This window comes from Sebastes umbrosus, chromosome 12 (genome assembly GCF_015220745.1).
Source record: "Sebastes umbrosus isolate fSebUmb1 chromosome 12, fSebUmb1.pri, whole genome shotgun sequence".
Taxonomy (NCBI): Eukaryota; Metazoa; Chordata; class Actinopteri; order Perciformes; family Sebastidae; genus Sebastes; species Sebastes umbrosus.
In genome coordinates this window covers 14661105-14684951 of record NC_051280.1, presented here as the reverse complement: position 1 = coordinate 14684951, position 23847 = coordinate 14661105, and the positions used below count along the sequence as shown (strand labels likewise).

General features: G+C 40.5%; 1 protein-coding gene across 43 annotated transcripts in view; it reads left to right on the top strand.

Moving 5' to 3' along the window:
* obscnb (obscurin, cytoskeletal calmodulin and titin-interacting RhoGEF b) overlaps positions 1–23847 on the top strand; it is a 71743-nt gene that overhangs the window by 8411 nt on the left and 39485 nt on the right. For 25 of the 43 annotated variants that reach the window (XM_037787021.1, XM_037787020.1, XM_037787012.1 and 22 more), the window contains exons 6-43: positions 3–269; positions 445–551; positions 994–1162; positions 1648–1923; positions 2016–2297; positions 2715–2990; positions 3121–3402; positions 3535–3816; positions 4652–4945; positions 5784–6065; positions 6295–6570; positions 6662–6934; positions 7026–7292; positions 7394–7663; positions 7762–8028; positions 8182–8448; positions 8572–8684; positions 8782–8935; positions 9047–9208; positions 9333–9437; positions 10482–10748; positions 12541–12810; positions 12920–13186; positions 13306–13572; positions 14680–14946; positions 15051–15320; positions 15406–15675; positions 15818–16084; positions 17160–17426; positions 17590–17856; positions 18088–18354; positions 18571–18837; positions 19060–19326; positions 19542–19808; positions 20026–20292; positions 21141–21215; positions 21830–21904; positions 22430–22525. In XM_037787021.1, the coding sequence (XP_037642949.1) occupies positions 3–269; positions 445–551; positions 994–1162; positions 1648–1923; positions 2016–2297; positions 2715–2990; positions 3121–3402; positions 3535–3816; positions 4652–4945; positions 5784–6065; positions 6295–6570; positions 6662–6934; positions 7026–7292; positions 7394–7663; positions 7762–8028; positions 8182–8448; positions 8572–8684; positions 8782–8935; positions 9047–9208; positions 9333–9437; positions 10482–10748; positions 12541–12810; positions 12920–13186; positions 13306–13572; positions 14680–14946; positions 15051–15320; positions 15406–15675; positions 15818–16084; positions 17160–17426; positions 17590–17856; positions 18088–18354; positions 18571–18837; positions 19060–19326; positions 19542–19808; positions 20026–20292; positions 21141–21215; positions 21830–21904; positions 22430–22525 (8931 nt within the window). The remainder of the gene's footprint in view (positions 1–2; positions 270–444; positions 552–993; positions 1163–1647; positions 1924–2015; positions 2298–2714; positions 2991–3120; positions 3403–3534; positions 3817–4651; positions 4946–5783; positions 6066–6294; positions 6571–6661; positions 6935–7025; positions 7293–7393; positions 7664–7761; positions 8029–8181; positions 8449–8571; positions 8685–8781; positions 8936–9046; positions 9209–9332; positions 9438–10481; positions 10749–12540; positions 12811–12919; positions 13187–13305; positions 13573–14679; positions 14947–15050; positions 15321–15405; positions 15676–15817; positions 16085–17159; positions 17427–17589; positions 17857–18087; positions 18355–18570; positions 18838–19059; positions 19327–19541; positions 19809–20025; positions 20293–21140; positions 21216–21829; positions 21905–22429; positions 22526–23847) is intronic. The other 18 variants (XM_037787009.1, XM_037787019.1, XM_037787024.1 and 15 more) reach the window with 8 other exon arrangements.

The window sequence follows — 23847 nt, the reverse complement described above, 5'->3', positions numbered from 1 at the left end:
AGAACCCAGTGCTGAAATCAGGAAAGGCCTGACGAACAGCGCTGCATTCTCTGGTGAGGAGTTCTCTATCTCCGTCGAGCTGTCTGCTGTTTGTTCCAGCTTCTGGTCTATAAATGGGCGCCTCCTGCGCAGTGGAGCCGACTACCTCATCACCAGGTCCAAGAACACGCACACTCTGCTCATCCGTGACGTGACAATGGAAATGAACGGAGCTGAGCTCAAGTTTGTGGGCGGAGGCTCGCAAAGCAGTTGCATCCTATCTGTGAAGGGTACGCCTATGCACTCATAATCAGTTACTATCAATAGAGAAAATGCTTTAAGTCATATAAATACATTGCAGGATCTTCTTAGCTTTGTTTTTTATTGGATGCCATTGGTATTTATTGTAATTCTTTGTGAGAAGCAAATCAATAATGCCCTCTTACATGAAAACTGTATTTTTAGCTCCCCCTGTCAGGTTCACCAACAAGTCAAATCAGGCGGAGGTGGTGGTCTGCAGCGCCCAAGCCACTGCTCAGCTGACTGCTGAGGTGTCGGATTACGATGCACAGGTTTGTGTTGGGAACAAACATCATTTCCAGCTTTACTGTTAGCTTGCACAGATTATTTTAATATGACTTTACATAGGGATAAAAAAGAAAACGCTATAATTTCTGTAGTTGAGTAGATTTTTTTCTGTGCTATTTTGAGTGTACTCTAAAATCAGCTTTTTTTACAAAGCATTGTCAACTACCTTTAAAAATGCCAGAAGGATATTCCATTTTAGTCAGCTTTGACTCTCTTTTCCATTCTTTGATAAAGAAAATACAGCCCCCACTTTGGATTGAATTGATGTATTGTGGTTAAAGTTGGTAGAGGTCTGGGGGTAATTATATGGAGATAAATTCAGTCAGTACACTATGCAACATTTTCTATTTCATGTTACTGTTACCCAGAATAGTCTCTAAAGGAGAAACTTATGTTTGTTAACTTAACTTGTGTTTGTTTCTCCAGGTGGTTTGGATGAGGAGTGGGCGGGAGGTGAAAATAGGGAAGAAGTATGAATATATGATCATTGACCGCAAGAGGATCCTGATGGTGCACAATGTTACAGAGGAGGATGTGGGCATCTACGAGTGTGTTTTAGGTGACGACAGAATGTCCCTGCAACTCTCTCTTAAAGGTACGCTCGTCAAAAAAGAACAGTTTTAACATTATCGCAGAGCGAAGTCAACAGTCTGTCTGCCGTGGATTGTGCGTTGGCATGTGAAGGAAGTATCACCAATATGCTCTGCTCGGTGCAAAGATAATTGCGTTAAAGGGAACTGGACTCTGTGTTTGCAGCCTCATGTGATATACTGAAATGTGACCTGCTCTGATGGCTGTGAGCATATGCTTATGAGCCATCAAATAGAGGAAAGAGATATCTGTCACCATGTAGTCAACTCCAGTGTTACTCTGCTTCCACAAGTCATGCTGTTTCCACACATGAGCTACTCTGATAACAAACATTAAGATATACATTTCCAAAAGGTATTTTAATTATTGGCACAACTATTTTACATGTACACTAATTCAGTAACACACATTTTATTTGTATGAAATCAAATAAAATTAATTGACAAATTTAAAAAGTCATCACTCAATTTCCATCTCTTTCTCTCTAAGATGAACCTGCCAAGTTTCTGAACAAACCCAGAGGTACCATGGGAATGGCATCGTCCCTTAAAGGAGATCTTGAGCTGAGCTGCGAGGTTTCTCCCGCCAGTGCGGTCGTTGTGTGGAGAAAAGATCAAGTGGAGATTACCGAGGACCAAAGAACTACCTTCGCCTCCAAAGGGACTCAAAGGAAACTCATCATCAAGAATGCCAAGAAAAGTGACGAAGGACATTACTCCTGTGAGACCGCAACCGACAAAGTCACATTCCAGGTCAAGATAAAAGGTAAGACTTCATGATGCTTTTGTAGTACTATTCAACACTTTGCTGCACATCACAGATATTAATATGATATGATACACTTTTTTTCTTCTTAGAAACTCAAGCCGTAGCTGTCTTCTCCAACAAGGAGTCAGTCCAGGCGGAGGTGAAAGCTACTCTCTCCCAGAAAGCCACTCTTTGTTGCAGTGTTTCGGATAGCAAGACAGAGGTGAAGTGGTATAAAGACGGCAAGTTGTTTATATCCAGTAAGAAGATATACACCGAAGTAAAAGGCAATACTCGTCAACTGGTGATTGAAAAGGTGGAGAAGAGCGATGCTGGAGAGTATACATGCGAAGCCGGAGGGGATAAGCTGGTCTTCAAGATATCTGTGTCAGGTAGGACTGTCGATTGATTCATTGATATATAGAATTTTAACAGATATTTTCAGTTTTATATCTTGTGTTTACCAGAGATGTGATCATAAGTTTCTTAGAAATAAGTCATTCAGCATGAAAAAAACATTAAAAGATCGACTAAAGAAATCTTAGTTGAGAAGGCCAAAAAGGCCAGATTAGTCTACTAATCGACTAAGAAGGGGCAGCCCTACTTTGTACATCACGTTTAATATGATGTAGTACCAATTTTGTGATTCAAATGTCCCAAACTAGACTTGATGAGGTTTGCCTGCACAGTTAATAATTAATTATGCCCTGAAGAATGCATCAATTAGGTGTCTCTTATATGTTTTAGTCATTGGTGATCTTAAACAGTGCTCAAAACAACACTGTATTTCTTGTTGATGTTACCCTCAGAGGTCCAAGCAGCTTTCTTCAACAAGGAGTCAGTCCAGAAGGAGGTGAAAGCTACTCTCTCCCAGAAAGCCACTCTGAGCTGTGAGGTAGCTGATACCAAGACAGAGGTGAAATGGTACAAGGATGGCAAGCTGCTGACTTCCAGCAAGACGATCCACACTGAGTCGAAGGGCAAGAGTCGCCAGCTGGTGATCGACAGCGTGGAGAAGAAGGATGCTGGAGAGTACATCTGTGAGGCTGGGACTGAGAAGCTGGTCTTCAAACTCCAGGTGACAGGTAGGGCCCAGGACTGAACTGGCTTATAGTATGTCTGTTAATTGATGTACTTAACAGGTATTGCAGATGTTAACATATCAATGGACAAGTAAAACGTTTTTGTCATCCACATTCATGGTCTCCTCCACAGACACAAAGGTCCAGTCTGCATTCTCCAACAAGGAGTCAGTCCAGAAGGAGGTGAAAGCCTCTCTCTCCCAGAAAGCCACTCTGAGCTGTGAGGTAGCTGATACCAAGTCTGAGGTGAAATGGTACAAGGATGGCAAGCTGCTGACTTCCAGCAAGACAATCCACACTGAGTCGAAGGGCAAGAGTCGCCAGCTGGTGATCGACAGCGTGGAGAAGAAGGATGCTGGAGAGTACATCTGTGAGGCTGGGACTGAGAAGCTGGTTTTCAAACTCCAGGTGGCAGGTAGGGCCCAGGACTGAACTGGCTTATAGTATGTCTGTTAATTGATGTACTTAACAGGTATTGCAGATGTTAACATATCAATGGACAAGTATAAAACGTTTTTGTCATCCACATTCATGGTCTCCTCCACAGACACAAAGGTCCAGTCTGCATCCTCCAACAAGGAGTCAGTCCAGAAGGAGGTGAAAGCCTCTGTCTCCCAGAAAGCCACTCTGAGCTGGGAGATATCTGATACCAAGTCTGAGGTGAAATGGTACAAGGATGGCAAGCTGCTGGGCACCAGTAAGACAATCCATGCGGAGTCGAAGGGCAAGAGTCGCCAGCTGGTGATCGACAGTGTGGAGAAGAAGGATGCTGGGGAGTACATGTGTGAGGCTGGGACTGAGAAGCTGGTCTTTAAAATGCAGGTGGAAGGTAAGGAGAATATGTTTAATGAATACCAAATGTTTATTTCATTGTTTATTTTGAGGCATAGATGCATTTTAGGTAAAACTTAGTTTTAATGACTGTCTCATACAATATTAATTGCATTGTAATAAACATGAAAATTAAGAAAAAAAACTAGAAAACCAAAATCTTCAAATATGTGTAAAAGCTTCCAAAAAAACTGTATTTTACTCTTACGTCATTATGCTACATCTTATGCTAGCTTTTTTTTAAATTAAAAGATAAAAATTACATTTAGTTTGAAAGTGGTAGATATTTGTGTTTTCTATTTGTGTCTGTGGTCTCCTCTGATTTCTTCTTAAGTTATGAGATATTTGGCATGCTTTGCTCAAACATTTATATACTCTAATATTGACTTGGAGTCTCATGTTATTAGATGGCAATTAAAATTATGCAAATATCTTTGGTGTTGTGGCTTGTATGCTCTACTGAGCTTCATGCTTTGATTTCTTGTAATGTTTGTTTGCTGAGGCAACTCTGGTGTCTTGTGGATCTGTTGTTTGTCAGTTCTTGGTCACAGATTTGGTCATTTTCTTTCTAAATTATTCTTTTTTTTAATATATTCTTTATGCTCTTCTCTGTAGCAACTTGCAGATGCCAAATTTGCTTTCACTTTATGACTGCGAAGTGCAATGTTATGTCTTTTGACATGCTTTAATAGAGCTTATTGCTCTGTGCACGGCATCTGCAAGGTTTGGTTGTGTTTGCCAAGTAAATACAAAGCGGTGTGTGTGCTGTGGTTTACAGAGTCAAGTCCTTTTTTTTGTATGGGTAATTGTACTGCCACCACACTCCTTAACAGGTACTGCTACAGAAGTCCAGGCTAAATCCGCTTTCCTCAACAAAGAGTCTGTCCAGAGGGAAGTGAAAGCTACTCTCTCCCAGAAAGCCACTCTGAGCTGTGAGGTAGTTGATAACAAGACAGAGGTAAAATGGTACAAAGATGGCAAACAGCTGAGTTCCAGCAGAGCAGTTCAAATGGAATCAAAGGGCAAGATTCGTCAACTGGTGATCGACAGCGTGGAGAAGAAAGATGCAGGAGAATACATCTGTGAAGTCGGAACTGAAAAACTGGCATATAAAGTACATGTGTCAGGTATGAGCAAGCAAAGAGAATAGTATATGTGATTTGTGCATATTTTCTTTAAGTTTGTGAACGTCTGTTTGCTTGTCTCAAAATGTTGGATGAAGTAGACCAAAAACAGCTGCAGTGGAGGCTTTGAAATTTTAGTTTTGCTTAACTACTAATTGGTGTGAATGTTGCAGTATGTTGGTATTAGAGGTCGTCCAATAAATTGGTTCGGCCGTCTAATCGGCACCTATAGGACGTTTTATCGGGCTTCAATAGTGGCCGAAGGCTGCATAGCCTCCACCAGTCACGTGGGGATGTACATGACATTTAAGTTTATTTCACCCTACAAAAGTCATCTCTTGAATATATAATGCATTGTAAATAAATAGAACATATTCTAATGATGTAATCCACCAAATTACACTTCAGGATATTATCTTACCAATGAATAAATTTGAAGTGACAAGAAAAAAAGATTTATTAAAAACCATCTATAAGTAGCCGACTAGGCTGCTGCAGGATAAAGAAGATATCTGCGGATTAATCGGCTATTGGCTTTTTCCTGCTCCAAACTGTCGTTATTATATCGGCCTTTAAAACACCACTACCGGTTGACCTCTAGTTGGTATCACAAATATTTGCGTTCTTTCTGATTTTGTTTTTGTTGTTTTATTACTGGTCTTGGCTGCACATTGTCCGCTCTAGTTCACCTCTGTTGATGTGTTGGTATTGTCTTTATAAGCAATTTTCCCTGTTATATTTTAGTATGTATCATACTGACAGTAGTTTTGCAATGTTTTAATGAGTGGTATTAGAATGAAGGGGGGGATTGTCATGACATTCTCCATTATTACTTTTGCAGAGATCCAACCCAAGTCAGCCTTCTTCAACAAGGAGTCAGTCCAGAAGGAGGTCAAAGCTACTCTCTCCCAGAAAGCCACTCTGAGCTGTGAGTTAGCTGATACCAAGACAGAGGTGAAATGGTACAAGGATGGCAAGCTGCTGACTTCTAGCAAGACAATCCACACTGAGTCGAAGGGCAAGAGTCGCCAGCTGGTGATCGACAGCGTGGAGAAGAAGGATGCTGGAGAGTACATCTGTGAGGCTGGGACTGAGAAGCTGGCATTTAAGATGCAGGTGGCAGGTAGGCGGAATAAGATCCCGCTAGTGTTTCAGAGAGTTTGCAAATGTGAATTTAATTATATTATTTTGTAACATGGTGTGTTGATTTTTTTCCCTATTGTGTTCCCCTGTTTGCATTCAATCATTGATAAGTGTTCATTGTGACTGAAAGGTTTTGGCTGTGTCCATGTATTTTAGGTTGACTGATATATTGTCATTTGGTTACATCAAATTTTTCTTTTGCTCCGCAGAAGCCCCAGCTGGCTTCTCTAACAAGGAGTCAGTCCAGAAGGAGGTGAAAGCTGCTCTCTCCCAGAAAGCCACTCTGAGCTGTGAGGTTTCTGATTCCAAAACAGAAGTGAAATGGTACAAGGACGGCAAAGTGCTGACTTCCAGCAAAGCAGTCCACATGGAGTTAAAGGGCAAGAGTTGTGAGCTGGTGATAGAAAAAATGGAGAAAAAAGATGCTGGAGAATACACATGTGAGGCTGGAACAGAGAAGCTGGTATTTAAGCTGCAGACGACAGGTAAAATATCTTTCAAATATAATTATGTTTTGCAACAAGATTGATAAATCTCTGCACAAATCACTGAAAAGTAGCTCTTACTTCTCTTTAGATGCAGCTGTCAAGTTCCAGAAGAAACTTGTCAAGGAGACATGTGTTGTTCAAGCAAGTGAAAAAGTTGTTTTGACCACCGAGCTGACAACAGAGAGTGGCAGTGTTAAGTGGTTTAGAGATGGTGTGGAGCTCAAGGAGAGCAGCAAGTATGAAATTAAAAAAGATGGCCTTTCTCGTACCCTGATAGTAAAATCCTCCGAATCCAAAGACAGTGGAACATACTTCTGTCAAACTGCTGATGACAAGCTGGAGTTCAAAGTTCAAGTTAAAGGCAAGTCATAAAAATGTTCATAACCATTTGATAATTATTGAATAGATAATAAATTTAGTTTTGATGTCTAACATCCATGTTTTCATTTCAGATTCAGCTTTGAAGTTTGTTGTTCCGTTGAAACCTGCTACAGTGGAGTTGGAAGGTGCACTTAGCCTAGTGTGTGAACTAAATCAAGCCTCGGGGGATGTTGTCTGGCAGCATGATGGTCATGAGATTAAGCCTGGAGGCAGACACTGTGTCAGGACAGATGGTGCCAAGCGGGTTCTCACTGTGACTGGCATGACTAAAGAAGATGAAGGAGAATACAGCTGTGAATGTAGAAATGACAAGACCTCTGCTAAAGTCTCCTCAAAAGGTAATTAATCGTTAAATTTAACACAAACATTCAAAGTTTCAGGGTAGAAACTTTGTCTTTCATATCAGTCTGCTTCATTTGATGTCACGCGCTCCTTTCAGCACCCAGACTGGTGAGGCTGACCACCAAACTGAACAATGTGGCTGCAATGGAGGGAAAAGATGCCATTTTCAAGTGCGCCGTCAACCCGGCGGACGCCAACGTTAAATGGTCCCACAACAATGTACCCGTCACAGCTGGGCCCAAGTATAAGATTGAGCGTGGTGGTGGCAGTCACTCACTCACTGTCGTCTCCGTCACCCAAAAAGATGCTGGAGAGATTAACGTTGACGCAGAAGGCAAAAGCTGCAAAGCTACCCTACAAGTGCAGCGTAAGAGCATGCGTTTCTTGTTAAAATATCATTTTTTTATCTTTGTTAAGTAATATAATTTCCTCATTAACTTTGACATTTCTTTGCACCCCAATTAGACGAGCCTGTGACATTTAAGAAAAAGCTAGAAAACCTGACAGTGGAGGAGCAAAGTGAAGTGAAGCTGGAGGTGGAGCTCAGTAAGCCATCAGATGAGGTGAGGTGGATGAAGAACAGCGTAGTGCTGCAGCCTGCAGGAAACATGGAGATTCAGAAACAAGGAGCGAAGCAGGCTCTGGTCTTCAAGAGTGTGACTTACGCTGACCGGGGCATCTACTCCTGTGAAACTCTGGATGACAAAACCCAGGCTAAGCTCAGTGTGGAGAGTAAGACTAATCCACAATCACATGTTTAAGATACAATATACAGTATTTAAGTACATATGTACAAAAATAATTCTCGGATATACATTTTGAGTGAGAAGCTAGGAAGCCTTGCTTGCATGTTAAAACTCAAACATTTCTTCCTTCTCCCTTCAGTGAAGAAGATCCAGGTAGTAAAGGGTCTAACAGAAACTAAGGCACATGAGACGGAGACGGTGACTCTTGAGGTAGAACTCAGCCAGGCTGATGTTGAAGGCTCCTGGACCAGGGATGGGGCCAAGTTAAAGTCTGGGGCGAACTGCCGTATCACAGCTCTGGGAAAGAAGCACGCCTTAACCTTGTCAAATCTCAAGAGGGAGGATGCAGGAACTATTGCCTTCCAAGCAGAAGGAGTACATAGTTCTGGCAAACTGATCATCACAGGTAAGAGCTGCTTCCTGCTACAGTAGGTCTTCACCGACCAAACCTCTATTTTTGTACATCACCTATTCTGCCACAAAAGCCATCGTTTAGTCACTGTTTGACCAAAATGTGTTCATGCTACAGAGCCTGCTGCTACGATCTCCAGGCCCATTGTTGATATCAGTGTTCCTGAGAAGGAGAAGGCTAGTTTTGAATGTGAAGTGTCCAGAACAAACGCAGATGTTAAATGGTTCAAGGTGAGAAATTATTTGAATAAGTTTGAGAGTGAAATAATAAGATTTAAAAATTGTACAGTACATATCTAACATATTGGAAAAAATGATTAATCTGCAGGATGACGTGGAACTGAAACCAGGAAAGAACTTTGGCATCCATTCCTTGGGCCGAAAACGCACTTTGGTCATCAACAGATGCACCCGTGAAGACGCAGGCACTTACATCTGTCGCTCTGCTGATGATAACACCGCCGCCAAGCTCACCGTTAATGGTAATTATTAGTCATGTCATGAAGATATCAAATCAGTTAGGTACCATTATTTAGGGTCATATTATAACAATTTCCAGTGTATAGAAGCGTCTGAAAATATTTTCCCTGCAGCCAGAGATATTAAGATTGTTAAGAAGCTGGAGGATGTGGAAGTGATGGAGAAGGAGAGTGCCGCGTTTGTCTGTGAAATCTCACACGATGAAGTGGACTGCCAGTGGTACAAAGGAAGTGTCAAACTCAAAGCCGGTGACAACATCAAAATGAGACAAGAGGGTAAGTTCTCAAGAAAGTAGTACACCAATGTACTATATATATATACCTGTAGATTCATGCAATGTTATAGAATTTACCTGAATAATGATTATCTCCAAGTAAAGCTGTCTGTTTCTTATTCCAGGCAGAACCTATGTTCTGCTGTTTAAGTCTGTCACCCCAGAAGATATGGGTGAGTTTAAATTCACAGCTGACAAGGCCTCTTCAACTGCAAAACTGAAAGTGAAAGGTAAACAAGTCTGTTTTATGTATATTGTCTACTAAACTGCATATTGCTGCATGGATGAGCTAACCCTTATGTTACAATGTTCAGATGTGGTTGCAAATGGATTATTTCTATTCACTATGACAAAAAGCTGTCAGAAAGTTGCAAATAATGTAATACCTCTGCAAATTTTATCTTCCTCTAAATGATAAATAATTAGGCTACTGTAAACAAATCATTATACTATACAGAAGTCTGCATGCAAAAACAAATTTCCTGAATGATTTTGTGATTTGTCCTCAACATTTCAACTTGTTTAGTGAGCCAAATGTAAAAGGTCACACTAAAGTTAGATGAAATGTCTTGCTAAGAGTAAACACAATGCATCATTCTGACAGTATTGGTGAGATAGGAAATCCAGTTGCAACTTGCATTTACATTGTTATGCCTCATTGAGGCCTGATGGCAAAAGGAAACACAACTCTCATGGTGTTTTACTAGCTGAGGGTTAGGATTATTGTCAAGGGGTTGATGATTAAATGTAGGTCTGTGCAGTGGTCTATAGAGAAGGCATCATTGGTTCAGTGATTTTAGGGTCCTCTGATGATTGGAAATCTCCAGGAGTATGAGATAGATGAGACAGATGAGATAGCATACGTTGCGCTCAGTTTACCACAAGTTGCTTTAAGTTGCATCAACATGCACATGTTTCCTAGTTTCTATGTCAGTGTCTCGCTGTTTGCAATCGAACAGCAATATGATATATATAATCAAGAATGACTGGCACTCAGTAATTCACATTTAATGTAGTGTCATTACAAGATTCTTGCTGTCTGCTTCAGCTTTTGCAAAAACATGTTTGGAGCTGATGGTGCATCAAAAGCATTAATGTTCCATTACTCATTAGCTCCATTTGCTTTGACTATAACATGATTTAATTATGAGCATTGCCTGTCCTATAGCGCGCTTAGGCAAGGGCTTCGGCAAGGCTTTGGCATTGATAGCCTTTAATCTTTCTTTGTGGCATACCTGATAGTGTTAATTGATTCGGTGTTATTGTTACTGTAGAGCTGCCTGTCAAGTTTGTGAAGAAACTCAGGGATAAGATAGCGATGTATAAGCATCGTGGTCATCTTGAATGCCAAGTGTCACGTGCCAGCGCAAAGGTGAAGTGGTACAAGAACAAGACAGAGATCAAAGACGGCAAGAAGTACGAGATCAAAAGTGAAGATGTATACCGAAAACTCACCATCAACGATGTGGACTCCGTGGACGAAGACACCTACACCTGTGACGCCACTGATGATAAGACATCCTGTAAACTACTCGTGGAAGGTAACATGGTGGAAGATGACAAAAGTTGATTGTAGGCTTAGTGTCAGGTTTATCAATTGTAGGGCATTTATGTACAGTATATGACTGTATATGACTGTATATATGGATATGTACATGTAGATGTACATGTACATTATATTCGGACAAAACAAGCCATCAGACTCCTTGTCAATGAGGTATCTGTCTGTCTGTCTATCTATGTATGTATCCATCTATCCATCTATCCATCTATCCATCAATCCATCCATGTTGATTTATCGCTTGGACATTTTGGAACAAATCTGACCTACTAAATGAATCAACATAGTAATGGATATTTTAAATTATGTGTGCAATAAATTAACAAAACTGTACCACTACTGCAGGTAAAGTAACCCACGCAGGTGTTTTCATTCATTCTGATTGCGTAGACCTACGTGAGGTCATTACAAGTCCATGGACAATGAATAGGCCTTTTTCAAAGTAGCCATTACGGCATGTCACAGTAGAAAAATACAGTTGTAAATGATAAATCTATTGATGGTTGAATTCCATTTAGCTGCTTCGTTTACGTGGGTCTTTGCATTGTGCATGCTGGCTCTCACATTGTCATGGCTGACAGAATACTATTGTCCAGTCATCCAAAATAGGTGAAAACACCGGTGTGAGTGCACTACAAGTATATAGAGGCTTTAAAATAGGACAATTGGTCATTGATTTGAACTGCATGCCGTAATTGTGTTATAATTTATACTCTATTTAATTCATATGATGTGTTTTTGCTTATTTCAAGTCAATTGTACATTTTCAAACAGTTATTACTAATAATGAATTATCATATTAGTTTAGTTTATAAGACAAAGTCATTGAGTTAGCTGTAGCTCCAGAACAAATCCCCACTATTGTAAACATTCTTCATATTTGAGTTTTAAGAAAATTTGGAGGGTATGGGGGCAATTGTTGGTAGTGTATCTTTATCTTTAAGTAATCATATGTGGGCTATTATTAAACTAATGGATTATTATTGCTATAATATTGAAGAACTGTTTGAGGACCATACAGATGGTTGTGCATATTTTAGCCCACTAACTGCATACACAGTCTGTATACTAGAGCTAGACGGATAAACCGGCCAGGCAGATGTATCGGCCGATTATCTTAATGTAGATATGTCTGAATAAGTGTATGTTGAAAATTGCAGTACAGAATTATAGAATTAATTTCCATTACATGGTTTGTCCATCAGATATAGGTTTATTTTTCAACGGTATAAAATGTCCCGCTTGGTATGTATCTTGGTATCAACTGAAAAAAAGGAACAAATCTAAGGGGTCTGCATTAAGATTGTTTATTTCCATTATGTGTTTACTATTGGCCAATATAGTGTTATCAGATTTTTTAAACTCCCAAATATTGATATCGGCCTCAAAAGTATGCTATCTGCCTCAAAAATCTGCATTGGTCGCGCTGTCCTGTATACTTTACATTATTACTGAACATTTTTCAAAGGATACTATGATTTTTTTTCCCTACCCTCTGGAATGACATAAAACAAAGGTGCTCATTGGTGTATTACTTATCTTAAGGTTAAAGGTCATGCAAATTGATTTTTATATCACACACAAAATATTGGAATGCATTTCTTGATTTCTGTCCACTTGTGCAACATTTGGCAGTAATGTAGTTTGATATGGGTCTTAAAAAGGCTAAACCATTGGTGTGATCCTTTACTATACACCAGCATGACTTTTATTTTATGAAATCACAACATTGACTTCTAACTAAACCATTCTCTTTTCGTTCACCCCTCCAGAGCAGTCCATCAGCATTGTGCGGGAGCTTAGTTCAGTAGAAGTGACAGAACCCTTTGCAGCTGTTTTTGAAGTTGAAATCAGTATGGAACTGGTGAAACCGCCTATATGGACTCTGAATGGAGCAGCTGTACAGGAGAGCGCTGATGTTGAGATGGAGAAAGAAGGCACCATGCACCGTCTCACTTTCAAAAAGACCAAAGCATCGATGACGGGGCCTGTGCAGTTTACGGCTGGGAAGAGCAAATCTTTAGCCCAGCTCACAGTCAAAGGTAAATTAATCACGTTTCTACAGCAGTTGACCGCAATAACCCGTGTATTGTGATACTGTTGTAGGTAAATATATCCTGAGTCTAATCACATACTGTTCCTCACATTTAGAGCGTCCACTTGAGATTGCAGAGCCCATGAAAGATGTGAAGGGGAAGGAGAAAAGCTCTGCTATACTCAGCTGCAAATTCTCTACCTCACCCAAAGAAGTTAATTGGTTCAAAGGTCAGGTTCCTCTGGCAGCGTCAGACAAGTATAACATGAAGCAAGATGCTACAAGGGCTCAACTTACCATTCAAAGGTTGACTGAGGAAGACAGTGGAGAGTACTGCTGTCAGTCTGGACCTGCTGAGACCAAAGGGACACTTGCTGTTGAAGGTACAGTATGGACCATTGAATACCACACAAAATAGAGCAGTTTTTTCTTATTAAAACCTTCACATGAAGCTGTTTTATAATTGTCTCCAAACTAAAACTGTCTTATTTCTTCTGTCTAGTGCGTGAAATTAAGATCACCAAGCACTTGGCTGACACAGAGGTTGATGAAGACAACGATGCAGTGTTCACATGTGAGATCAACTATGCCGATGAAGAGGCACAGTGGCTTCTGAAAGACAAGGTGCTCTTCACTAATGAAGTCAACACCATCACTCATGATGGGAAGGTTCACAAGCTCACACTGAAGAACTTGGCGCCTCAGGATGGGGGGACTATCACCTTTCAAGTCCGCAAAGTGAAAGAGTCTGTGACACTTACTGTGAAAGGTAAGAACTGTCATTCACTATTTTCACAAAAAATAAATTACTGTATGAATATCAGGTTAAAGCGATAGTTTGGCTGTTTTGAAGTGGGGTTGTATGAGGTACTCATCCATAGTCAGTGTATTACCTACAGTAGATGTCGGTCAGCGCAACCCCAGTTTGGAGAAGCAGACAGGAGTTACCGCACAAAACCAAAGCAATATACTTCTGTGGACGGGGTCGGCAGCAAAACGTATTTTAGTCACCTTAAAGAAAGAACCACCTAAAAAAATCAATCAATTTAAATGTACACTAAATTTAGAATATTTTTGCCGGTTTACCCTGCTGTGAGACAGCTATACAGTCTGTGTTTCTGATGGGGAACTGAAGCCGTTATCTATGCTCTCACCAAAGCAACCAGACTCCATTGAAGAAAAACAGTAATTTTACCTCGCGGAACACGGGAGTTGCTGGTCTACCGCAGCCTCGGTCGGTTTGTTTGTTTGTGCAATTGTGTGACTTTGATTAGTTCAGATTCACCAAAGTCACACAATAGCACAAACAAACAAACTGATTGAGGCAGCGGTAGAACAGCAACACCTGTGTGCTGCAAGGTAAAATTACAGTTTTTTTCAATGGAGTCTGGTGCCTTTGGCGAGAGCATAGATGGATACAACGGCGTCAGTTCTCCATTGGAAATGGCTGTCTGACGACAAGGTAAACTGTCAAAACAAAATGTAAATATAGCGTACACTTAAAGTGATATTGATTTTTTGTAGGTGAGCCTTTCATTTAGGTGGTTAAAATACGTTTTGCTGCCGGCCTCGTCCACAGCAGTACATTGCTTTGCTCCGATGACAGTATTCCTGTCTGTTTCTCCAAACTGGGGCCGTGTCGACCGTCATCTACAGTAGGTAATACACTGACTATGGATAAGGACCTCATACAACTCCACTTCAAAACACCAGAACTATCCCTTTGAGGCAGGAAATTGCGGCTACATGCGTGATCATACTCTGATAGAAGCATTAGGTCTTGAGTCACATTTCTGTGTCCTACCCCTGTCCACCCAAAAGGTGAGAACATAATAATATCCCTCTGTCATTCTTTACTCTCTCAATTCCCCTCCAGAGAAGCGTGCTGTGTTCCTCAAGTCTCTAGATGATGTCATTGGAGAGGAGAAAGGCATGATAACTCTGGCATGCGAGGCATCCAAGCCCAGGGTTTCTCCCACATGGAAAAAAGAAGGTAAAGTCTTGAAGGCTGGATCAAAGTATGAGATCCTTCACACAGGCAAGTCTCTGGGACTGATCATCAAGGACGTCACCAAAGAAGACGCTGGAGAGTATAGTTGTGATCTTGGAACTGAGATTTCTAAAGCAAAGGTCACTGTAAGAGGTTGGTACTGTTATTTGAGATATACCGTTTTACAGTGTAGCCTTCATACATATTGTTTGGCATCTTCACCAATTTACATGTATGCTCTCTGACCCTAAATTTAGAGATTGGCATTGGAATTACCAAATGGCTGAAGTCTGCTGAGGTGAATGAGGGAGAGCCGTGTAGCTTTGAGTGCATCTTATCTCGTGAGAGCACAGATGAGTGTTCCTGGACTCTTAATGGCCGCACTATCGCAAATGGAGGCCGCTTCAAAGTCACCAGTAAAGGACGCAAGTACATGCTGACCATTAATGATGTCACTCCTGCTGATGCTGGAGAGGTGGTCTTCAACATTAAAGACCTGAGCTCCAAAACAACATTAACAGTTGAAGGTAAGCTATATATTTAAGAGGCCTAGACAAAGTTAGAAAAATATTAAGGTATTAAAATAAACATGTTATGATCCATTTGTTGCAGGCAAAGCTTCCTCTGTGTCTAAAGGACTACAGAATGTTAGTGTTGTTCAAGGGGAAGGTGCTGTATTTACCTGTGAGGTAACAAATGCTAGTTCCACTGTAAAGTGGGCCAAGGAAGGCAAAGCCATCAGAAAGAGCCAGAAGTATGACATTAGCCAAGAGGATAAAGTCATGAAGCTGACCATCCATAATGTCTCCGCTCAAGACTCCGGAGAGTACAGTTGTGAAGTTGTTGGAGGGGCAACCACTAAAGCCAAGCTCGAAATCAAGGGTAAGACTGCAAATTCTGTATTTACTACTCCCATCTCACAGCACTTTTCTTCTTTGACAGCGTAAGTATTTAAAGAGGACCTACTAAGCTTATTTTCAGGTGTATTTAACTACTTGATTTTCTTTTTTTTTTTTTTTTACAGAGCCAATCCATAAATTCACTAAAGCGCTTAAGGACAGCGTAGCTGAGGAGAAGAGCTCTGTGACCTTGCAATGTGAGACTGCACAAACCCCATCCACTGTGGTATGGCTTAAAGGTCACACAGAGCTCAGGGCTGGAGGTCAATATGAGATGTCCCAGAAGGAGGGGATCTTAACTCTCACCATCAAACACCTGGAGGAGAAAGACACTGATATCTACACTTGTGACGTGGGCACCGCCAAGAGCATGGCAAAGGTGACAGTCAACGGTAAGAACATACGTTTATATGTAAACCAGTTCGGGGTAAGTTTTTGTCTTGCAGAGCTGAATATTTTTTATGAATTCTGTTTGAAGAGCTATTTGCCTTGAGCATTTTACTATTAATGTATTTTGCAAGGTTTTTGAGGTCAATGAGATGAATGTCATGTTACTCATAGTTTGGTATGGTTTTGCTTTTAAAGGCCAGTCGGTGGTTATAGTGGAGAAACCACAGGATGTTAATTGTTTTGAAGGGGAATCTGCTACATTTGTTTGCCGTGTCCGTCCTGCTGATCTGGCCCATGTACAGTGGTGCTTAGATCATACCCCGCTGCTGCCGAGCCCGCTCAATGATATTCACGTTCTAGAGGGGGGTTTCCACTCTCTTACTGTAAGAGAGCTGACTCCCTGGGACTCAGGCACCATCTCTGTGGTTGCTGGGGATCAGGAAGTATACGCATCCCTTGTTGTCAAAGGTAACACTGCGCACGGTCACGTACAAATCTACGTACTGTGTCGATTTGTCAAAAGTACCATAGATTAGGTATAATTGTTACTAAATCGTCCGTATTTTCCTGATGGAAGTATTTTGATTGTGAGTGTATATACTTGAGGGTATGCTTTGCTCTCTTGTTAAGCATCATTCTATTCTTTGTCTTGGGTTTTGTATGATTGAGAGACTGTTTGCACATCCACAAATTGTGAACGACATCCACAAGCATGTGCAAATGTTTCAAAGTGACCTGTTTCCAAATGCATTGTCTTGTTATGCAAGGTCTGCGCACTGCATAAAGGAATGTTTACTTTGTTGGTAATCCCTAGTGCATTTCAAAAAGGATTTCATTTTGTTACATTGTAATGAGAGAGTTTGTTTTTAGATAAAGTGCACTGTTGTAGATAAACCTTCATCAAAAGGAACGTCATCCCAACTGTTGGAATAATGCTTGGGTTCCAAAAACGTTGGACAACTGGAGCACAACAACTCACATCATTTTCACCTCTAATCATTTTCCATCCTCCATCGCAACCCAACAAAATGCAACAGCCTGTTTCATATAATCAAGTCAATGTTCATTTTATTTTAGCCCTGCCTGCCAGTTTTAAAGAGAAGCTCAAGAACCAGGAGAAAAAGCAAGGGGAGACTGTGACACTTTGCTGCAAGTTATCGAAACCTGCGGACGGTGTTCAGTGGAAGAAAGGCTCTGAAATTCTCAAAGCTGGAGAGAAGTATGGGATGAAGATGGAGGAGACTTCTTGTGAGCTTCAGATCAAGAATTTGGAGGTTGAAGACTGTGGAGAGTATTCTTGCATGTGCGGGGACCAGAAGACATCTGCAACTGTAAAAGTCATCGGTATGGATTCATGAAGTCTTTTTCGGAAAAGTTTTATATTTGCATAAAACAAGTGTATGTGTTGTATTTCCCAAAGGAGTTGCGTTTGTCGTGTTTTGTTACAACCTTTGTCAGACTATTTATTTCACACGTTTTGACAAGTAATGAAAACTTGGTTGTACAGCATTGCCGCCGACCTTCAAACAGAAGCTGGAGAGCCAGGAGGCTGAGGAGGGAGCAAGTGTTACTCTGCGTTGTGAGCTCTCTAAACCTGAAGTCCCAGTGGAGTGGAAGAAGGGAACACAGGTCCTGAAGTCTGGAGAAAAGTACCATATGATGCAGAAGACCTCTGTGAACGAACTCCTCATCAACAAAGTGGTGCCAGAAGACAGTGGAGACTACAGCTGTGTGTGTGGAGACCAGAAGACCACAGCCAGTGTCAACATTAAGGGTAGGAAGAGGATTTCTAAAGATTCGATCCATGGAACATTTTAAAAAAACTGTAAAGAACGGCTTCTTGTATGTACATATTTAGACATGTTTTGGAGTCTGGATGTCATTGTGAATTACAACTTGTCGGTGTTTGTTTTTGGTGTTCCGTGTTTGTTTTTGGTGTCATTATTTTTTCTACATTTCACGTCATGGCATGCCACTGACTGCTAACCAACTAATAAATGTTCAGCCCAACCAGTGACCTTCAAACACAAGCTGGAGAGCCAGGAGGCTGAAGAGGGAGCAAATGTTACTCTGCGTTGTGAGCTCTCTAAACCTGGAGTCCCAATGGAGTGGAAGAAGGGGACACAGGTCCTGAAGTCTGGAGAAAAGTACCAGGTGATGCAGAAGGCCTCTGTGAACGAACTCCTGATCAACAAAGTGGTGCCAGAAGACAGTGGAGACTACAGCTGTGTGTGTGGAGACCAGAAGACCACAGCCAGTGTCAACATTAAGGGTAGGAGGAGGATTTCTAAAGATTCGATCCGTTGAACGTTTTTTATAAACTGTATAGAACGGCTTCTTGTATGTACATATTAGGCATATGTGTTTTGGAGTCTGCATTTCATTGTGCATTGCAACTTGTTAGTGTTTGTTTTTTTCTTTCATTATTGTTTTCTTTATTTTATGTCATGGCATGCCACTGATTGCTAAGTAACTAATAAATGTTCAGCCCAACCAGTGACCTTCAAACAGAAGCTGGAGCGCCAGGAGGCTGAGGAGGATACAAGTGTTACTCTGCGTTGTGAGCTCTCTAAACCTGGAGTCCCAGTGGAGTGGAAGAAGGGAACACAGGTCCTGAAGTCTGGAGAAAAGTACCAAATGAAGCAGAAGACCTCTGTGAACGAACTCCTCATCAACAAAGTGGTGCCAGAAGACAGTGGAGACTACAGCTGTGTGTGTGGAGACCAGAAGACCACAGCCAGCCTCAACATTAAGGGTAGGAAGAGGATTTTCAAAGAGTTGGTCCAAGTAACAAGAAAAGAAAAAATTGTATATAACAGCTTTTTATACGTATGCACATTCAGACATGTTTGTTTTGCAGTCTTTATGTCATCATGGATTGCAAATGGTCAGTGTTTTTTTTGTTTGTTTTATGTGTTTGTTTCATGTGTTATTACATGACATGCCACTCACTGCTAACCAACTAAAAAATGTTCAGCCCAACCAGTGACCTTCAAACAGAAGCTGGAGAGCCAGGAGGCTGAGGAGGGAGCAAGTGTTACTCTGCGTTGTGAGCTCTCTAAACCTGGAGTCCCAGTGGAGTGGAAGAAGGGGACACAGGTCCTGAAGTCTGGAGAAAAGTACCAGGTGATGCAGAAGACCTCTGTGAATGAACTCCTGATCAACAAAGTGGTGCCAGAAGACAGTGGAGACTACAGCTGTGTGTGTGGAGACCAGAAGACCACAGCCAGTGTCAACATTAAGGGTAGGAGGAGGATTTCTAAAGATTCGATCCGTTGAACGTTTTTTATAAACTGTATAGAACGGCTTCTTGTATGTACATATTAGGCATATGTGTTTTGGAGTCTGCATTTCATTGTGCATTGCAACTTGTCAGTGTTTGTTTTTTGTTTCGATATTTTTTTCTATATTTTATGTCATGGCATGCCACTCACTGCTAACCAACTAATAAATGTTCAGCCCAACCAGTGACCTTCAAACAGAAGCTGGAGAGCCAGGAGGCCGAAGAGGGAGCAAGTGTTACTCTGCGTTGTGAGCTCTCTAAACCTGGAGTACCTGTGGAGTGGAAGAAGGGAACACAGGTCCTGAAGTCTGGAGAAAAGTACCAGATGAAGCAGAAGACCTCTGTGAACGAACTCCTCATCAACAAAGTGGTGCCAGAAGACAGTGGAGACTACAGCTGTGTGTGTGGAGACCAGAAGACCATAGCCAGCATCAATATTAAGGGTAGGAAGAGGATTTTTATAGATTCAACCCATGTAACATTTTTCAAAAACTGTATAGAATGGCTTCTTGTATGTACATAAGTAGACATATGTGTTTTGGAGTCTGCATTTATTTCTGCATTGCAACTTGTCAGTGTTTATTTTTTGTTTCATTACTTTTTTTTTTATTTTTATGTCATGGCATGCCACTGATTGCTAAGTAACTAATAAATGTTCAGCCCAACCAGTGACCTTCAAACAGAAGCTGGAGAGCCAGGAGGCTGAAGAGGGAGTAAGTGTTACTCTGTGTTGTGAGCTCTCTAAACCTGGAGTCCCAGTGGAGTGGAAGAAGGGAACACAGGCCCTGAGGTCCGGAGACAAGTACCAGATGAAGCAGAAGACCTCTGTGAGCGAACTCCTGATCAACAAAGTGGTGCCAGAAGACAGTGGAGACTACAGCTGTGTGTGTGGAGACCAGAAGACCACAGCCAGTGTCAACATCAAGGGTAGGAGGATTTGTGATTTAAACTTCTACAGTGTATTAAGATGTTTCTTTGTAATTTAGAAAAATGCATTTTGCGGTGTAACATGTTTATTTATCTGTGTCAATGCAAGATATACATTGTTCAGATTTAATCATAGACTGATTTAAACATTGATGTTGAATTGATAGGATGAATATTTGTGTTACACTTCGATTTTGTCTTGACTGAAGCACTTGTATTTAAATATTTCATTTGCTATGACATTTCTGTTGCTGTCTCTTTGTTTTTTGTTGTCTTGTTTCGGTTTGCTGGCTCACAAAATGTCAGCGTTCTATGTGGATGTCTAACATCAGATTCATCAGATGTCTCCTTCACATTGTATGTGGTGGATCAGTCGGTTGGGTGTCTTTGCCTGGATCGCTTTGTGTGTACTGTGCTGTGATACAGAGTTTGAATTTTGATCTTTTCTTTGGAATCTTTTGTTTCATTACTTTTTTCACTTTTTCTTTTTCCCTCTGTGCATTTGAGATTACAAAACAAACCAAAGAGTCTTTGTCATTTTAGCAGACCGTGCTTGTTGCTGCTGTTTTCAATGTCTTATGTTTTTGTTTTTCTTGGTAGTAGTGTTGACCATTCATATTGTATGTATGCTGGTCCATAAATTGTTCTTGTCTGTTGAAGCCAACAGGTTTTTGTTCATGTTGTATTGTAGTTATCAACTATGTTTGATGGTGCTTGCTGATTCCTGAAATTGTTTTGATTTACATGTTGTGAGCCATTTTGTTGGGTGATATTTAGTTTTTAATTTTGACAGTAAAGTCCTGTAGAAGATCAAGTATGTTACAGCATTCTGAATTGTTTCCTCTCAGCTGTGAAGCTGTCAGCTCCTCCTTCAGCTACTAAACTGGAATCTAAGAGGCAGGAGACCAAAGAAACAGTGGAAGGTATGGAAGGAAGACGGTGATGTGCTGGCTTGACTTTCAGCTTTATGTGCTCTGTCCATCTTGATAATGGCCTTTGTGTTGCCATGTGCAGCCTGCCCTTAAATTGGGCTTGTGCCTTTTGACCTATATAGGTTATGATACATATATTCTTGCCACATTATTTCTTTCAAATTTACCAGATTTTGTGGGCCGCTGCTGTGTCAAATGTTCCTTTTGTCCTATAGTAGGATTGTGTTTTGCAGTTTTTATGTGGGTCTTTTTCTTCAGTGTTGTATTGCAGTATGTGTAGCATAACCAGCTAATTTAAAACAAAGAATAAATAAGAACTACTTTTATTTGTGCCAGTTGTGCTGGTAGCACGTTGATGGTTTGAGAATGATACCTGTTGTTGGCTGAAGTTCACATGTGCATAATCCACTTGTTTGTGGCATGATTCAATGACCTTTACGTTATATTTGCGTGGTTTAGGAAGACTGAAGGTCTTTGAATTTGTGGCAGTTACACTGGCTTTGCTCAGGTGTTCATGTTAAACACTGTAGGTCTGACAATGTCACTGGTTGCTGCAACTATACTTTATGCAGCATTTCTATGTCAATATCATATTCGTATTTCAGACAAGACCTCTGAAGCTCCGTCCATAGCCGCTAAAGACAAGCACAAGAGGCAAGAGATATACGAGACAGTAGAAGGTAATTCTCGAAGATTCTTGGCTTGGCTTGGTTATTTAGCCCGTGTGCATTTGTAATTAATCAGTGTATGCGACGCATTGCTTTGTTAAGCCAAAAGGGGGAAACACACATTAAGCTAAAACTGTAAAACCATGTCTTGGCTGCTGACTGGTGTTATCAGACAGAACGTTGTTGGGTCATGAATTGGCTTACATTGTGTCTTGTTGCTTCAAGGAATTGCTGTAAGGCTAAATATGGATTTACCCTGTGCTATTTCATCTGTCTGCTGGTTATTGTAGCTTTTTTATTTGCCTGTTAAATGTAATAATCTGTGTCATTTTTGGGATTGCGCTGCTATTGTAAAAAAAAAAAAAGATAGTTTCAATTTCAACATCTGTGGATTTCTGTGGTCTCTGGGTTACTTTGTTGCATGGATGCTGACTTATTGGTATGGAGACATGTTTTTGTTCCCATTAGCTGTTATTAGCTAGAGCTATCCCAAGGCAACTTCAAATTGTGGGTCCAATGTTGTGTTCAATTTTATAGCTTCGACACTGCAAACTACTGGACAGACTCCTACACAACAGCTCCTCAAACAGGAAATTCAGAGAGATTTTCGAGAGGTCAAAACGGAAGGTGAAGGTAATGAGACTGTCTGTGCTGTAGGTTATGCTGCCCGGTGAATGTGTAAAATATATTAAGAGGCTTTTGTTTTCTTGTTATCCTTTGTCTGTATTGCAGCTGTTCTGTCAATTCTATTTTGTGGCAAATACTGAATTTGGTTGTTTATGGCACTTTGGTGGTACTGTGTTGGATTGCTGCTGCTGTGTGTTGCATTATTGATAATGGTCTGTGAGAGAAGGCAGAGGCTTGAATTGGTATTGCTTGTACATTTATTGATTTTGATTGCTTTCTGTTGTCACCCATATTGTTTCCCCTTGTTTTGACACCTACTGTGTGGTAGGCCTGTGTATTGGCAAGAATCTGATGATACGATACATATCATGACACAGGGGTTACAATTCTATACATCACAATATATTGCAATACTGTATTTTATTATTACTTTTTTGTTATTTTACCTTTATTTAACCAGATAAGACAATTGTGAAACTTTTCTCCTTTACAATGACAACCTGGCCCAGAGGTAGCGACAGAAGGCAAGTCGATACCAGACATTAGAACATAGATACAACTAGTGCATCCAAACAACATTAGGCAAATTAAAAACAATAAATGTAATTTTAGGAAACCTGTCATAGGATAAAGAACACACCGCCATATGCATAAGAATCTAGTTAAAAAAAGTTTACTTTTTTGATGCAATCAGAACTGTGGGATCTGCATTTGCATTTATCACAGTCCCTGTAACATCCAACATCATAGTAGTACTTTTTGTGCAATCTGAGAATTGATACAGTATTACAAAACATAAAATTGTGATACTCAAGTGTATCTAGATTTTTATTTTTGCACAATTTAAGAATACACAAAAATAACAAATAATATAGAGTGCAGTAAGAGGCAGAAAACCCACTGGGCTTATTTGAAGCCTCCACCTAAATAATGTTAAAATATTCACAATGTTATAGAAAACACAAGAATAATATACAGAACATAATATGACCACATAATAGTGATGACAAACAATTACAACAAGATATATATAATATCAACAAACAACAATAATAACAATAAATATATTTTAAAATCTATATTTTCTTACACTCCTACTGTATGCACATTAGTATATGTAATTGAACATGAGGATATTTGTCAGTCTGCCAAGTTGTAAACAGGCGACAGCAGACTGGTTGTACTGGGTTATTTGTGTTTATGTGTGCTTTACTAGCTCTGGTTGTCTGTTGTCTTCAGGTTCTTGTTATTGGCTGCTGACTGGTGTTATCAGATAAAAACTTGTTGGGTCGTGAATTGGCTTAAACTGTGTCTCGTTGCTTGAAGGA